The sequence below is a fragment of the Syngnathoides biaculeatus genome, chromosome 7 (genome assembly GCF_019802595.1).
Source record: "Syngnathoides biaculeatus isolate LvHL_M chromosome 7, ASM1980259v1, whole genome shotgun sequence".
Lineage (NCBI taxonomy): Eukaryota > Metazoa > Chordata > Actinopteri > Syngnathiformes > Syngnathidae > Syngnathoides > Syngnathoides biaculeatus.
In genome coordinates, this window is record NC_084646.1 from 17,475,449 (window position 1) to 17,493,407 (window position 17,959).

At 38.8% G+C, this 17,959-nt stretch overlaps 1 protein-coding gene across 2 annotated transcripts; it reads left to right on the forward strand.

The window, feature by feature from the left end:
- The first annotated feature begins 583 nt into the window (after positions 1 to 583).
- Positions 584 to 16,580, forward strand: LOC133503932 (pyroglutamyl-peptidase 1-like). Of its 2 annotated transcripts, none has more exons than XM_061825947.1 (5): positions 584 to 780; positions 5,315 to 5,367; positions 7,176 to 7,292; positions 10,475 to 10,707; positions 12,243 to 16,580. In XM_061825947.1, exons 3-5 carry the CDS (start codon positions 7,290 to 7,292, stop codon positions 12,436 to 12,438), a joined length of 432 nt encoding a protein of 143 aa, XP_061681931.1. In that variant the 5' UTR covers positions 584 to 780; positions 5,315 to 5,367; positions 7,176 to 7,289; the 3' UTR covers positions 12,439 to 16,580. The 2 variants fall into 2 exon arrangements, with proteins under 2 accessions (XP_061681931.1, XP_061681930.1); XM_061825946.1 differs by lacking the exon at positions 584 to 780 and adding an exon at positions 806 to 932.
- The last annotated feature ends 1,379 nt before the right edge of the window (positions 16,581 to 17,959 follow it).

The following is a 17,959-nucleotide window of genomic DNA, read 5'->3' on the forward strand; positions in this document are numbered from 1 at the left end:
AAGGCTTCAGAGTTCTTGAACTGGTTGCCAGTCAGTCCATTAATTGTCTAATTATTTTATTTTTAAAAATGATTTGAAAACACCAAATGCTTCTCGCTGGCAGAAACCTTTACATCTCCAAAACCACCACTTTTCAGGAATTTGTTGGACCATTTCCATTCCAAAGAGAGCAAGGCCGATCATATCAATTGTGGGGAAAAATTGTATTGTTTTTATTTTTTTAATTTAGGAAATTTTAAAGGCGTATCCTTGACACTACATCTGTATTTTTGACTTGAATATGTATTAATTTTGTCTTGTCCATTTCTTTAGATTATCTTTATTTTTCATTCATTTTTTTTTTAAACAGTAGAGTTCTGTTTGCCTTTTTCAAAACAGATCTCAAACGTGTTCATTTTTCGGGGGGTGGAAAGCATCCGTAGTATTTCAATAGAGAAAATGGAGTTATTATACGAGTGAATTTAAATGAAGAGCTTCGCCACGGAACAAAATAAACGCGTAAATCAAAATTATCCCATCATTGCGCTTAATTATATTACTTGCATAACGTAGTTTTTCGCTTTTTTTTTTTTTTTTGCTCTTGCGCAGGATCAGGATTAATAAATAAATAATAAATAACGTAATAATGGATGATAAATGGACAACAAAGGACAGATTTTTTTTTTTTTCTAAACGTGTTTTTGACTTGACACGTTCATCTGCCGTAGCCATGGCCACGTCACATGTGATGTCATCACGCCTCTTTCTCGCCGTGGATGTTTTGGTCGTCCGCCGTATGAGGTTCGTTGCCACTTAGGCTGCAGAGAGAGGGAGGGGGTCGGGGGGGGAGACTTTATGGTCTTGCTGCACGACACAGGCCAAATACAACACCGAAACACTCGACGTTTTACGAAGGGAAATGGACAACAGTAAACGGACTGTGGTCGTTACAGGTTCGTCCATATTGATTATTTTCATGTTTTATTTTTTTTTGCTCCCGTTTTATCGAGTAGCAGTCGGCGAGGTAGTCATCGGGTGGAAGTAGTGGAAAAGTTGGTTGGTTGATGACAGCTGCTCGAACGCTAATGGCGTCGGCCTGTTTCTGCTCCACTCTGCTGCCTTTGCAAAGAGCCCAAAGAAGCATTTTAACACCATTAAACACGGTATTGTACGCTTATGGATTTATTGGAATTGCGCTGTTTGTTTCGCACGTTGTGCTAACCAAATTCCAGGAACCTGCATGCATTATTTGATGATTGAGCTTAACCACAACAAAGTTATGTGATAATGTACTTGTAATTGTGCAACTATACCGCAATGTCTATAACTTGTATGATGGCATACATGTTTAAAACTCCAGAACATATCCAAGATTCTTTTACACTCAACTCAACTTGATTCTAGAGCACTTAAAAACAACTGTGGGTTTACCAAATTGTTGTACATAAGATCACACCAAAAAACACAATAAGTATACGATTATTACAAATAATATAGATGTTCTTTTCCTCATTATTAATGTATACAAGAAGTACTCCCTTCACATTTTGTTGCACGTTTTACATGTTGCGACAAAGTTGTTAGTAGAATAATTGAAGTCTCAAATGACCATTGTGAGTACGTGCATGACATCACTTGCCAGCTGCAGTTTGAATGCAAACAAACAACTGCCGTTTACTAATAGCCATTCATTTGTCCATTGACAAGTAACAGGTACACAGAAGGAATGGTTCATATCCTCTTGACCCATCTAGTCTTCATTATGTAATGTGAGTGCCATCTTACACCCTTCGTATCTTTCGCTGATGAGACGCCAGCGGGGTTCCATGTTGGGGCCAACGAAGCCCCTCGCAGTTGTAACATTGTGGACAAACGTTGACTATCCAATTGCCATGATAGTCCTGCTATGTTTGCAAACTGTGTAGCACAACGCAAAAAGAACAAGGGGATGGAATTAAAAATAAAGGAGCTGTTGCAAATGGGCTGCTGATTCACAGGCCCACACAACAACAAGCACCAATAACCTCAGACAAAAATGTCACGAATAAAACACCTTAGTGTAAAACACTTGAGCATAGTGCAAAATGTACATTGAATGGTACAAAAGGGTGGAGAGGTACAACTGAATCAAAAAATGAGCGGATCTGTTATAACAGGCTGCTGACTTACAGGCACCTTTGAAGTTTTTTCCTCAACATTTTTAACATTACGTATGGAGTTGACTTTCAAAATATCCATTGTTGTCGTGACAGATCAACACTTTGTTGCATTATTTTCAAGACGTTTGTTTATTTGCTGTTCGTGCTGATGTTTAGCTAGGTAAAGGAAGTATGACAATGACTTATATAGTACCTATTGCTTTCCATAGTGTGTGTTAAAGTCTTTAATTGAGATGATCACGTTTCATGATCTGACAGTTGAATCAGGTTTTGTGGCTTTGTGAGTGCTTTGGCACTCTTGAAAGGAAATCACAAGCTCAACAGTGGAAGATTCCTTTCCCTGAGCAGAACCAATTAAAAGTGTATCAATATTTCCTTTCAATTGAGCATCACATTTGTGTGATGGGCTTGTACTGTAGTGGGTTTATTCTATTTCCAGACACAAAGGCATCCCAGCTGATGCTGGCTGTATAGGATGCCTGGGAACGGCCTCCTCACAATAGCTTGCCGGCTGGCAACTAGCGACCTCTCGCTCGGCTCCTATTCAGCAGTCTGTCAGATAGACTGATCCTCCCTCCACCCAACCCCCAGGGACCCGCTGACCCTTGGAGTCATGGTGGAGGTGGCTTGGCTATAGATCCCAATATAAACAAGGCTGTGTGAAGGAATATTTTTGTCTTTTGCAGCTAGTTTTGCAGGTCATGGAAAATTTGCGAGGTAGATTTGTTTTAATTATCAAAAGTAAAGTTCAAATAGGAAATATTGGAAATTATTATGCAATGCTAAAACTATTAACATCTTGAAGCATTTATTACTAGAAAGTCAGAGTAGTTAACAACTGTATAACTCAACTAAGCAAAACTAAAAGAAACAGCTATACACTTTGAAGATGGACACAATGGAGAGAGGATGAGAAAATCTCTCATCCTTTTCATCCTTATTTTTAACTAGTTTGCTTTCTACTACATGTTATATACATTACAATCATGCTGGGTTGGGTACCATATTCTAATTAGGAGCTTGATGTTTTTCTATGTCACAAAAAGTTCATTGTTGGGACAAGCACAAAAACACGTGAATGTCATACAAGGAGCATAACACGTGCGCAGTCAATCCTTTTTGAGGGTCATTGTGCTGAAGTCTCACAAGCTTTTCTCAGGCTTTGCATGACGACAAGCATAATGATGGTTTGAACTCCCATGTTTTTGAGCCATACTTTCTACTGTAACTCAAATCATAGCTTAACTTGTTTTTATTAAAGTTGACATATTTATGCTATCTAGGCCGCCATAGAGTGACTCTTTAACATGGACATTTTATAAGTGTCAATTTCATTTAAAAAAAAACACCTTGATTTTGTCACGCAAGTATGCAGAAAAGACCCTTCTGACAGCTACTTATGTTTGACCCAGTTTTGTATCCCCTCTGTCCATATTTGACTTAGACTGCCCACTTTCCTCTGATTGGTTGCCTCTGTGTAGAAGATCCACTTGTTAAAGTACACGTTTGTTATGTTGACAGATGCCACAGATTTTGGAGAAACATACGCTACCATCCAAACAATGTCTCTTACATGGCTGCCCAAGCTTATTTCAGCAAGACAATGCCAATACACATTCTGGACGTTACAACAGCGTGACCTTTTAGTAAAAGAGTGCGGGTACTCAAGTGGCCTGCCTGCCTCTAGTCCAGACCAGTCTCCCATTGAAAATGTGTGGTACCACTTACAAAGTATCAACCATTACCTGTCCTCAGTTCCCAAATATTTATTAAATGTGGGTAAAGGGAAAGTTGATATAACAGAATGGTAAACATGGCCCTGTCGCAGCTTTTTTGGAACGTGTTGCATCCATAAAATTTGAAATTAATAATTATTTGGGGCGGCGCGGTGGAGCAGCTGGAAAGTGATGGCCTCACAGTTCTGAGGACCCGGGTTCGATTCCAGTCCTCCCTGTGTTAAGTTTGCATGTTCTTCCTGTGCCTGTGTGGGTTTTCTCCGGGCACCCCGGTTTCCTCCAACATCCCAAAAACATGCAACATTAATTGGACACTCTAAATTGTCCCTAGGTGTGATTGTGAGTGCGACTGTTTGTCTGTATGTGCCTTGCGATTGGCTGGCATCCAGTTCAGGGTGTACCCCGCCTCCTACCCGTTGACAGCTGGGATAGGTTCCAGCACTCCCTGTGACCCTTGTGAGGCTAGGCGGCAAAGAAAATGGATGGATGAATAAAACTTATCAGTTTGAACGTCAAATATCTTATCAGAGTAATGTATTCAATACAATATGTTGAACATGCTTTCCAAATCATTCTATTCTGCTTTTATCTTTGTCTAACACAACATCCAAACTTCATTGGAATTAGGTTTGTACAAGAAGTAACTGTAAACCTAAATAGACATTCACCACAATAAATGCAGAAGGATGAGAAACTTTCTCATCCTAACGAGAAAGTTCCTCTTTCGAACGAGGTCTCTGATTAGGATGCAAAAGAAGTTGCTCATTGTAATGAGAAACATGTCTCCCCTTCCCCCCATGTCACGTTAGGGTCTCTGTACAAAAGAAAACAATAACAGCCGCCTGCTGTGACCAAGATCAATTTTCTTGAGGACCCCTTAGCTGCCCAAAAAGGTGCCTGATGTAAAATAAACAATGTTCAGCAACATCTGAGCCGTGCATACACAAAATGCAGCAACAATCGTGAATTCAAAACCATTGCCTCTTCTGGGGACCCCATATTTTTTTCTATACTAGCTTTTCTTCAAAACACGATGAAAATATTCTATAATATATAGAATCGTCACATACAAGCGGAAATCAGATGCGATAGGCTTCAGTGCTCTGCAACCCAAACCAAGATCAGCGGTGTTGAAAATCTCATGACAATGTCATGTCATGTCGCATGCAAGAACCTTTTTCATATTAAAGCGAGGATTTCTGTTGTTGTAATTCTGAATTCCAACCTAGGTGGCGACATAAGTTACATTTTATATCTTAAATTTTAAATGTAGATAGTGTCAAAACCAGGAGAGAAGGGTTTGCAGGCCCCGACTTCGCACCTTCGGTGTTTAGAAATTGGATTTCAGAGGGAATGAGCCTAATTGCACTTTGTGTCACAAAAAAACTGTGTACAATATTTTGTACTTATACAGCTCAAGTAACAGTCAATATTTTGCAGGTTTTGGGCCATTCGGAGAGCACACAGTCAATGCCAGCTGGGTTGCAGTACAGGTGGGTTTAACCACTGTTGATACACATCAGTGATTTACATGGTCAAATATACAGCATTGCACATATATTTGTTCAAATAAGCCAAGTCTATAATTAAGACTTGTATTTTTTGTTGGGAGATATCGTTTCTAGTTTCATCTGTAACAACACATTTTCATGGAATCTTCAAAGGTTCACTTTTACCTTTTAAGGGAATAAAGGTTGTGCTCGCAGGTGTCTCAAGTTCCTGGTTGGTCTATTAACAGCATGTGTGTGTATGTGTGTGTGTGTGTGTGGGGGGGGTTGGTTGTCAGGGTGTCTAGACAAACTTGAAAAGGATATTAAAGGCACACAAATGGGAGCTTTTGAGGTGGGGTTACAGACGTGGTCGAAGGAGCCTCCTTTCAGGGCAGTGGGGGTCAGTGTCCAGGGCTATTTGTCCTGGAAGTAGATGGGGGGAGGAGGTGGTCCTTTGCTTGCGAATTGTACACACATTTGTCTTCTTGTTTTTGAATGATTTCTTTTTTTAAACTATCCATCGAGTTTTGCGGGAGCGGGGGTGTAATTTTCTCATTCCGTTGTAAGGATAGGAATCACAAAACAGTCCTTGACCAATCAAACAAGACGCAGAATGTAACATTCTTTAGTCTAACCATTAGATTGAGTGTAAAGCGATTAATCATGCTAAGAAAATGGGGAACAAAGATGACGCAATGGAAAGATGACTTTTGTTTTATTGTCTTGGATGCAAAGAGGAGTTGATCAGTGGAATCGTCAGTTAAGCAAACAAACAATTCTTTGTACTGTAATAGAATGTTAAAGAAGCGACTGTTACTATTATGCTTGTGTTTCGTAAGCCCAATTCAATAAACGGTGTCCACGCAGTTTGGATGTATAACGTATGCCAGCACGATGTTGAAAAGTATGTTGTCAAATCTCACTCCTGGAGATCCTTAAGAGAAGCAGCAAACAGTGGGTTAGCAACCAAAGCTTTAAACTTGCTTGTTAGTGCACTCGACTCGCAACCAACAGGATCGTGGTAAGGTGGGTTTGAGCCTCAAACAGGACCATGCCTATTAGAATCCCATCATACAGTAAATGCCATAAAAATCGGAACAAGTTCCCAAGTCAACAGGGACTTGAGATCAGCTAAACAAATATTGTATGAACAACACAGTTAATGTAACTGCAGCATTGCTTCTACTTTGCACTGGCATGTTTACATCACCTGCAAATTCTTTGCAGGAGTAGTAGTTTACAGAACTGCTCTAGGAGCAGAGACATAAACAACATTGTACATTACATTACATTACATTACAATGTGTACTATGTGTACAGTCCTTCAAAACAATTTGTGTACAACAGGGATACAAAATTTTGTCCATATTGCACATAGATCACTCGTATATCATTGAAATTGTTTAATACCCACACCCAATGAGAATCACTAAGGAATCCTATTGATCATTGAATTGTAATCTCTAAAATCTTATCATTTGTTGTGTGCACGATGCTATTGCCCAAAGTCAGGTGGGATTGATTCCAATTCACCAAAGGCCCGCCATATTTAGGACAACTGAAATACAATTCACCAAAGGCCCGCCATATTTAGGACAACTGAAATAGGAAATGGATGGAAGTTAATGTCTCTGCTATTTATTTAGAGCATAAAATATAGGTCCAATAAAAATACAGTTTTAAAAGTAGTATGCAACTGACTACAGAGAAAAAAATACGTTGACGGAAAAAAAAGGGTATAGATTCAAGATTGATAATTGTAAAAGCAAAGCAAAACTACGCCTTGTGAAAGTCTTTTTCTGTGCTGACAGGAGCTGAAGAAGCTTGGACTCGGTACTGAAGTGGACTTGCAAGTCTACGAGGTTCCTGTAGAGTACCAAACAGTGCAGAGTTTAGTTCCATCATTATGGAAGAAGTATCATCCGATGGTAAGAGAGACAGAAACATCGTAATTCATTGTGTCACAATACCAAAATTCTGACATCGATACTATACCGACATAAAGTACCTTGATAATGGTATGATGCCACTGCAAAAATCTAAAACATCAGTGAAAGTGGAATGACAACTGACAAAACTTCATATATACTTATATTTATGTATTTATTCAAAATATTATGATAAGCTTGAAAGATTTTGTAATAATGGAATTAGCCCATTTGTATCCTATCCCTATTTTTTATGCCTGCATCTTTTATATACACTCGAAATAGGATGATTACATACACTGTGCAAAAAGGCAAGTTTCATTTTTTGTCTCTCTGTCTGAAATCAGATCAGGCTAAACCTCTACTGTTTCACGTCAGTCAGGATCACCAAAATTGTTTCGTTTTGTTAAATGCTACAATAATAAGAGAGAGAATTTCTTAGTGAATTTCTTATTTTCATATTTATATACATGGTATATGTATCGTATATTTATGGTATATATATGGGGCTTGGAAAATGGATGGATATATATATATCATACATATGTATATTTTATCTATATGTAAAAAAATTACAGCACTCTTGTTTCTACAATTTCTAGTCCATTATTATATCACAAAAGGCATTTGATGTGAAGAATACATGATCTTAATTGTATTTTCAAATATGATTTTGGTCATTATATGACTTTACACTGATATGATGGGCCTGATTAATATCTGACAATATTTAGGATTTTACACTGATTGGCTGAGTGACTTTAGTGTCATAATTGGGCGATCTGATTTATGATTTCACTGCTGGGCTCTGCAAAAGACATATTTAAAGCTAAAAGCTACTTTATTTTTAACTTTGTTGCATCTCTTTTGACGTAGTACTGTTAAATAGCTGATCACCAATAAAGTTATTTAAGAAAATGTCAGTGGTGTGGGAAAGACAACCTGTCTGAGACAGACAAGTAATACATGGATCAGACCACTTACTAGGCAAATTTCCTCTTTCATGATTGCACTATGTCAGATTACTGCAATTAATCTTGTATGCTGGATTCTACACGGCATTCCATTTTTTTTTTATAATCATTGCATTTTATCTCGTTAGCTCACAAACACGACGCTATACTATCGTATCTATGGCGACGACAATAAGAGTGGATTGCCCCGGTTGTGTTGTAAGAAGCATGCCAAAAAGTGGAGACATTAATTATTGTATCTACTTCCTGGCATCTAATAGAAGACCATTCATTTTTTTCAATATCATTCATTGGCATAAATAGATGAACAAAGATACATTATTTATTGTAAATATACTTGTTTGAGGCAGCACGGTAGGTCAGATGGAAAGCATTGGCCTCACAGTTCTGAGGCCCTGAGTTCAGTACCAGAAACGCCTGTGTGGTGTTTGCATGTTATTCCCGTATCTGCATGGGTTTTCTTTGGGCACTCCGGTTTCCTCCCACATTCCAAAATCATGCAACATTAATTGGACACTCTAAATTGCCCTCAGGTGTGATTGTGAGTGCAAATGCTTGTTTGTTTCTATGTGCCCTGCGATTGGCTGGCAACCTGTTCAGGGTGCAGTTTGTCTTTCGTCCGAAGTTAGCTGGGATATGGCGCGGCACTCTTGTAACCCTTGTGAGGATGATTGGCTTGGAAAATTGAATGGAACAAACGAATGGATACTTTTTTTGAACAATTAAGTACAGAATTAATAACAGCAAGTGTATCATTTATAATTTAAATTAAAAAGACACGGCAGTATTGTGGATCAGCTGGAAAGAATTGGCTTCAGAGTTCTGAGGTCCCAGGTTCAATCCTGGACCCGCCTGTATGGAGTTTGCATGTTCCCCCTTTGCTTGCATGGGTTTTTTCCGGGCACTCCGGTTTCCTCCCACATCCCAAAAACATGCAACATTAATTGGACACTCTAAATTTCCCGTAGGTGTGATTGTGATTGTGGCTGTTTGTCTCAATGTGCCCTGCGATTGGCTGGCAACCCGTTCAAGGTGTACCCTGCCTCCTGCCCGTTGACAGCTGGGATAGGCTCCAGTACTTCCGCTGTGTTTTAGGCTTTGGAAAATGAATCAACCGGCCCCCTTGTAACCTAGCAAGATATCTTTCATCAGAATTGCACGTTCCTCAAACGCATCTGAGGACCATTTTCTTCGTAACATTAACTTTTCCAAGCGAACGCTACTGACAACCAGCATCGCTTGTGGGACAATACAGCGAGAGGTCTGTGTCAAGCCAGGGGTTAAGACAATGCAACTATCTGATTGGCTATTTTTGTACGAGTGACTAGTCGGAAAGATCCATTAGCACTACAAGCATCTTCAAACTTGTACTAAGCCATGCGATGTAGAGGTTGACAAGTAGTCACTGGTGTTTGATGGTATGGCGTTTATTATACAAAACATAGACCAGAGGAAGTGAAGGAGAGTGTTGTTTGAGGTGATTCGAAACAAAATTTTAGACAAGCATGATAAAGGTGAAGGCAATAATACGATCTCCATGCAGCTTGATGTTATTTTCTGACTTATGCAAGTTCCAAGGGATGGTACCCAACGTGCCCGGATGTGCCCGAATAATGACAAATTGACTGACTATATGATAATTGACTGATAATACAAATGATGAGAAAAAAGTCCTGAATTCCAAGGTCAAGGTTCATTATTGTTATATGATCCCATCTATGATTGTTTGAGCCAAATTGGAATTCATGGAAGATGACCAAGGATGACACCACGATTGAAAATCCATCTATTCATGTTCTGTACTGCCTATCCTAACAAGGGGGGTGTAGTGGAGACTTTCCCAGCTATCTTTAGACAAGAGGTCATGGGTCTTGCAACACGATGAAGACAAAAAACGCACAGCTAAAAACACTCAAGAATGGCTATGAGCAAAAGATTAGACTATTCTGGAGTGGCCTTCTGTGGGCACTAAAGCCTATTGAACATCTGTGGAAGGAGCTCACTTATGCTGTTTGGAGAAAGCAGCCTTCAAACCTGAGACAAGTGGAGCAGTTAGCTCATGATGAGTGTGCCAATATACCTAATGAGGGTTGCTGAAGTCTCATTGAAAGTTACACAAATTGCAGTAGTTCTTTAATTTACACCATGTTTTTCTGCAAAACATACAGCATTATATACGCTATCTGCTTTTATTTTTCCATTTTCCAGCTGGTTGTTCATGTAGGAGTATCAGGCATGGCCACCACTGTCACGTTAGAGAAGTGTGGCAGAAATCATGGCTACAAGGGCCTGGACAACAGCAGCTTCTGTCCTGATTCACAGTGTTGCATTGTGGGGGGCCCAGACTGTATTGACTCCGTTATTGACATGGAATCAGTCTGCAAGAGAGTGACTGCCTCTGGACTAGGAGTTGCTGTGTCTGTCTCTAAAGATGCTGGAAGGTATTCTTCACTTTTTTTTTGTTTGAGATCATCTGGAATTGGTCAAACATAGTAGGGCTGGGCACATGCAAGGTATCTTTCACTGGCCAGGAGGTGAATCGTTTCAGAGAGGCCCTCACAATAATTACTATATTGACATATCGTCCGATAAATAAAATAGAAACAAAAGTTTTTATGGACTTGATAAATTGTTATTGTGGTGAGCCGACGTGTTGATCACACAATGAGGTGACAGAGTTGGACAACTTTGTCAGTCGCTGCTAGTGATCTCACCGGTGTTGGCTCTGTCCAATACTCCACAGCCTTGCTCCATGTGTAGCATGTACATTCACACAACAGAGATGCTTAAGGAAACATTACCCGTTTACTGTATTTGCTAGCATGTGAATAAGATAGCCTGCAAGCTAACAACCTAGGCTACGAGCTAACATGCTAGCTTGCGAGTTAAGGAGCTAAACAGCTGGCTGTACCGGAGCAATGTGATTTAAGATGTCAGGGCTTCATGCCAAGTTATGCTGTATGTTAGTGCCCAATTAACACACAGAAAAAGTTACAGTTTACGTTCACTAGCCCGCGATTTAATGAGCCAGCGAGCTAAGGAAATAACAGGTCGCTCAACTGGATAGAAGTCACTTAAAAACGTAAGCACGTCTCTCCGAGTTGTGGTATGTCTTCCTCCCTAATTAGCACAAACACTGGAAAGTTAACTGTTTTTCAAGCATAGCCTCTGTGGGGCATATTATTTAACCAGTAGTTGGCAAACGTCAGAGTATGTTTGATTGACAGATGAAGGGCTCCAGGGATCAATATCACAGATTAAAGAAACACAATTTAATAGAGAAACATTATACGGAAATAATAATAACTATAATCATCAATCAATCAATAAGAACACTGATATTAAAAAAATCAAACAAAACAAAAAAATAAAATATTAAGAAAATTATGATGGCCATTATTTTCCATGATTCTAGAGGCTTAAAAAACATGATAAAGATATTATCGTTTATCGTGACAGCTATGGGGAAATGAATTGTTTTTTGCAAAAAAAAAAAAAAATAAGCGTGACAAGCCTAATTTCAGAAACTTTGCTGAATCAGTATTGGATTACAGGTCAAAGATTTTCAATGCATTGATTACTCAACACTGTATCTCTACCTGGCCCTAATGCATAGCTATAGTATAGCTTTGAATGAGTGGGTTTAACTTGAGAGCGTAATATATATCGTACAGCATATACTGTATATAATTATGCCCATGTGGTAACAGAATAGTCACTTCAAATAAATCTCCTCAAAGTCCATCAGTCTCTATTACAAATAATGTTTGTTTGGTGGGTTTAGTAATTTATATTCATGCCTTTTGCTATTGCCATGCGATTAAGACTTGGTAGTATAAGAGCATTTTATTTCTGAATTTTTTGATAGAATAATCACCATGGATGCTAAACAGCGACCTATACATGAATTCTTAGTGTTTCTTTCTTTCTGTTTCTTTTAGCCGCAGGCTTTGCTCAACCCTGTCTTTTTTTACAGGTATCTATGTGACTTCACCTATTACACATCCCTGTACATGAGCCATGGTCGCTCGGCGTTCATTCACGTGCCTCCTCTTGGGAAGCCATATAGTGGTGAAGACCTGGGCCGTGCGTTGCAGGCCATTGTGCAGGAGATGCTGGAACTTCTGGATAACGCTAAGGAGAAAATTCACTGCCAGCAGCACTTCCACTAAGTGACCTCTCGATGCCAGCCAGCCTCTCCAGCCACGCAAGACAAATTGCACTCAACCACAAGTAGCCAAGTTCTTTCTTTTTCCTATCCTGTCAGATGTAATGAAAGCTTCAGTGTGTAGGGCACTCTCTGTTCTTGCTTAAATTTCCTATTTTGCCCCTCAATAATGGTGAAATGATAGATTTTCCTGTTGCAACGATAAAGATGTGTGAATTTTAGCTTTTACCTCCAAAGCACAGGAAGCTTTTTGATTCACAAAAACTGTAGTTTTTGCAACGTGTAGCAGTCTCTACACAGCATTAGTCCAAATGTGGCTACTAATATTGCACCTTCTAGTTTTAGGGTTACTGAAATGGTTACAGAAGGCACATTTGCCAGCTTTACATGGGTTGAATTAGGAAATGTTCATTCTCATGTTTCAGGATTTTGCCTTCTACGTGTCTCAAGGTTCCAGGTTACTGATGATGTTTTGTTTGTTTTCATTCTCAATACACATGCCACCACCAGTCAGCAGATTATCATTGTGAATGCTTATGCTTACACAATTAAATAAGTATGTTCAAGTAGAAAACCTTAGCATAAATCCTGCTCTCTATCTTAAGTCTATCTGTGCTATTTCACATTTATGTTGAATTGTTTCTGGACTTTTTCTTTATAAGAAGTTGTGAATTTGCCTTCTTTTAAAAAGGTCATCTAAAATTGGGAACGACTTGTTTCAATCTCACATTCCCCTAGTTTGTAGCCCATTTCTGACCAGCATCCAATAATTCAGCTCCCTGAGATCTGATCAAAGGTTGTGGAATATGATATTAACACATCTCCTCTGGTTTTCTAGGTATACAAGGCTGCATAATTATTTGAGAACGTAAATCATTGTTTGCTGTATAGCCAGTAATATTGTCGAGACTGTAGCTAGTGGCACAATGTCGCTGTGACCGCCAAGACATTTTTGTGGGAGATTTGAGACATGCAGCATTTCACAACAAACAAAAAAACTGTATTATCCTGGCAGTGTTGGATACTATTACTGTATTTCCCTGGCCCCAACTTAAATCCAGTTCCCCTTCAGACATCACCAAGAAACTAAATAAATTAAATAACGGTTTCAATTAAATAACAGTTTTCCAAATAATGTGGAATAATGGTTTGCCCACACATTTCAATAAAAACACCATCGCACAACAAATTCAGCAACGCGAACAGGAAAGGTTTTCATTCTATCAATGCACAAGTAATTTGTGATTCACATTTTTTGGAAGGATGCATCATTCATTCATTCTAGAGAATAGCTCTGTGGATGTCCGCCTGGAGCATGAGGAGCTGTTGAAGGTGGTTGGCTGCAATGATGTGTCCCCAATAATGTTTGCAATCTGGTTATCCATATGACTTGCTTGTCTTCCTGCAGTTAACTCAAGATCTTGTCTCTGCTCCATTATGTTTTTGGGGGCAATGAGTAATGGTTACATTCTTCCATGTGATTTTTTTTTATATATACTTTTGTAGGCTGCATTAATTGTCCCAAACAGTGTTTTTTGATTTGGTTCCAGTTTTCAGACAAATACTATATACATCATTGTCGGTCAGGGAGATATTCCTTTTCTCCGCCATTTTTTGCCATGATTTTGGAGAGGGAAGTAGGAGCACATTCTTAAAGGGATTACGGCGACCATATATGGTCAGTTGGAGGGATTTTTTTTTCAATGCAAATGAGGCCAAATGTGAGTGAGCATGGCAGTTTAGAACAGGTGGAACTGGTGTGTGTACAACAGGTGTCAGCACACTTGATAAATACAGATTTTTTGTATTGAGATAAATCCTAATCTAAATTCCAGTTCGACAACCAAATTTTCAAAGTTTTATGTTCATTATTGAGATAAATGAGGCCGCTGGTGAGAATGTGTGATTCAGAAACTGAATGGATGAATGCAGTTTGTAGATTTTTCTTTTTTGCAGCATCAGTTTTTCTGAAAAGGTGTGGATTATATTCTGTGATGTAAACAAAAGTGGAACAATTAACACTGTAACATTGATGACTGGAAAGTGAATTAACACCTCTTTTATGAAATGTACAACAAAGGATTATAGACTGCATTTTCTTCTTCTTTCATTGTTCCCTATGCAAAAACAGATTGCAGTACCATTTTTGCCTATAAGCACAATGTTTTCCCTTCCTCAAATTGTAAAGCCCGAAAATATTTTCCTTGTTTAAAGCTTTCCAAGGTCATTAATATTTGCTCAAGTTATACTGTATAAGAATCTGTGAACCTGTGTCAAGTCAGATTTGGGCCGGAAATTCTGATTTCTGTAGCACTTTGTTTTTCCACTTTTTTTGGCCATAAACTGTTTTTACTATCTCAAGAAAATAGTTTTTCCACTTGTAGTTAATTACTATTACAATACAGTACAGTGCTCAACAGCCAGGAGTACATTTGCGAGAAAACCTTCGGCCATTGATTGCAGATGAGATTTGGCGATGATATACACACAAAAGAATGTACATTTTGTAAGATTCATTTATTGTTGCAAAGTTGCAATAAAACACACCGATTAATGTCCAGGATAAAAAATGGAAATTCCCAAGAATCTTACCACAGGTTTGTGTAATCATTGTCAAAATTCAGAAAATTGCATTTATTTACTGAGAAATAGATATAATGCTTACTTTTCAAAGGTAGTGTACTCAGTTATGTTGAGCACTGTATGTACAGTTGCAGACAAACACACACTGTTTAATGTTTTTTCCATTATTGTTATATTGTTTATTTTGCTCAGTAATATTAACAAATATGTAGCAAATACCCTTAGTCTGTGTTGGTGCCACTTCCAGATGTAAATGTGATCTTATATGGCAATGTCTTTTTTCAAGTTGTCTCCAGTTTGGTCATGTACAACTGCAGCCTTTCCCTGACAATAGTGGCTCGTCAGCATGACATCAAAATGTGATTTTTGGTCTGTTTTGTTTTAAATAGCGTCCAAGCTGTGCATAGTTTCTGCAGCCCGAGTGCCCCAATGAATATATGTTTGTGGAAGAGCTGGAGTAAATTGTCTTGGCTAGAAAACTAACTCAACACTGTTTTGTGTTGCAGCATGACATAGTAGTCTCATAGCTTTCAGTTTAAATATATTTTAAAATGGGTAATAGTAGTCTAGTTGATTTTTTTTGTTTCCTTGGCATAAAGTAGCAACCAGTTAACTGAAATAGAGCTTGTACAATGCTTAACATATCGATTAAACCACCATCCAGTGTATGGTTTATGGCACAACTGCCCTGAATAAGCAGCACTGGTGATTACCCAAATATTTTTTTTCGTTTTGTTTCTGTAAACCAGTATATAGAAGTTATTCAAACCAATGTTATATTTTTAAATGCTAGAATACAGTCCCGATGATGAAAAAAATACAGTGCAATATGAGATGCAAAGGAATACTTATTCCTGAACAGAAACAAACAAACAAACAAAAACAGTTTGCCAGCCAGCCCAAATTTTGGGATAAAAGGGGAAATTAATTTTCAGTTTCACTTGATTTCAAATTCATCATTGACCTTTGAAACTGAAAAATGTTAAAAGCTCATTGAACGAGTCTACATTGAAGTATTCCATGATTGTGGATGGTGTGTTTTCATTTTTCTGATGGGTGGTCTAATATATTTGTCAAGCACTGTACATTTAACCTTTGTTGTCGTATTTTAAGTTGGCAGAATTGGTGGGTGCTAATGTTTAATGGGGTGTGGCATTGTGAGTGCAACTATATGAATGCGGTGTGCTGTATCGAAATAGCTGCTCACAAATGTATAGCTAGTTTGTTTCAAGTGACTTTTACCCACCTTAACTCCTGTGCCTTGCTGTTATTTATTTTTGTTTGGAAAAGGCCTGATATGTTGGATGGCCGGTCAGTTCAAAGATATATTTGGATATATTCCAGGCAAATGTGTGGCTACCTCAAATCTATTTTTTAATCTCAATGTGGGCTCAACATTATAACTGTGAGTTAATGTAAGTACGTACGATACCTCTGTTTGGGAACATGGCATGTGAGGCTTGTTCCCTGCTTCTGACATTATCAAGGCACTGTTACAATAAGTAAGATTGGCTTTATAACAGGAAAGGCTTTTAAATAAAGATAATTTGGATGTTAAAAATGGATCCATGTGTCACGTGTTTGTTTAAAAACATTTTGCTACGACAGGGAGTCCTCGGGTTAAGACGGTCTCGACCTAAGACGTTTTGACTTTACGACACCCGTCCCCCGTCCGCCATTTTGTCTGGCTAATGCTTGTCCGTGTTTGTGCGCCGGGAGTATCTTCACATTTTTCGCCCTCCTTTTTAGACATTATCGCCCCAAAGAAGAAAGCTGTGTCTTTTAGCAATTTTTCTGCAGCCAAAAGAAAATCCGTCACCATGGAAATGAAGCTCAAGATCATAAAAAAAATTAGAGACCACCAAGGCTTCATTCGGTCGACTGTGGTGACAATTATTAAAGACAAAGCCCGTATCTTGGGGCATATGAAGGATTCCGTTCCTATGTCAGATACAATGATCACAAAAGAAGGTTTTTTGATACTTGTCGAGATGGAGAGGATTGAGGACCAGGTTCCTTCACAATCGCTAAGCACAGCCTCCCCTTCTTCTCCATCCACCACTCAGCATTAATGCTAAGTACATCATCTTGCTTATCTCAATGTATTTGTTTTTTTATACAAATTATTTTGATGTAAATTCTGACTTTAATGGTGGAATCCAACTTAAGTCGAAATTTGAGTTAAGTCGCTACTATAGGAACGGATCTCAGTCATACACCGAGGACTCCCTCTAAAGTGTTGTTGGACATTAACCAAATAATTATTCACTCATCCATTTTCCATAGTTTAATGAATTGCTGCTAAGTATACCAATCCATTTTCTGTACAACGTATCCTCACTACAGTCGTGGGGGTGGTGGAGACTATTGCAGGTGTTTCAGCAGAGGGGCAGGGTACAGCGTCACTTGGTCACCAGCTAATTGCAGAGCACATATAAACAAAAAGCCATTCATCCCCAGATTCACACGTATGAGCAATTTTACAGTCTCCAATTAATGCACATTTTCGGAATGGAGGAGGAAATGGGATTGCCCAGAGAAAACTGACATGGACACATGGAGAACATGCAAACGCCACAAGAGTGGGGCCGGGATTTGAACCCTGGCCCGCAGAACTGTGTGCCAGGCGCCCTGACCAGTCGTTCACTGTTCCACCCTGTGCTGCCCTAATATATATAATTATTCTTAAACGTTAAGAAAATTGATTTAGAGCATTACCGTGATAGTATATGTGACAATAAAATACATGAACTTAAATGGAAGTCTAAGGTATTGTATCAGGAAAATGTACTATACTTTAAATGACAGGTGCTGCAGTGATCGACTGGTCAGCCCATCTGCCTCACAGTTCTGAGGACCTGAGTTTGAATCCGAACTTGCCTGTGTAGAGTTTGCATGTTCTCTGTGTGCTGTGTGAGTTTTTTTCTGGGTGCTCCAGTTTC

Coding starts and splice junctions, on each gene's coding strand:
- LOC133503932 (XM_061825946.1), top strand. CDS start 899: ATGGACAACAGTAAACGGACTGTGGTCGTTACAG. Junction 933..5,314: donor ACGGACTGTGGTCGTTACAG/GTTCGTCCATAT, acceptor AATATTTTGCAG/GTTTTGGGCCATTCGGAGAG. Junction 7,293..10,474: donor GGAAGAAGTATCATCCGATG/GTAAGAGAGACA, acceptor TCCATTTTCCAG/CTGGTTGTTCATGTAGGAGT.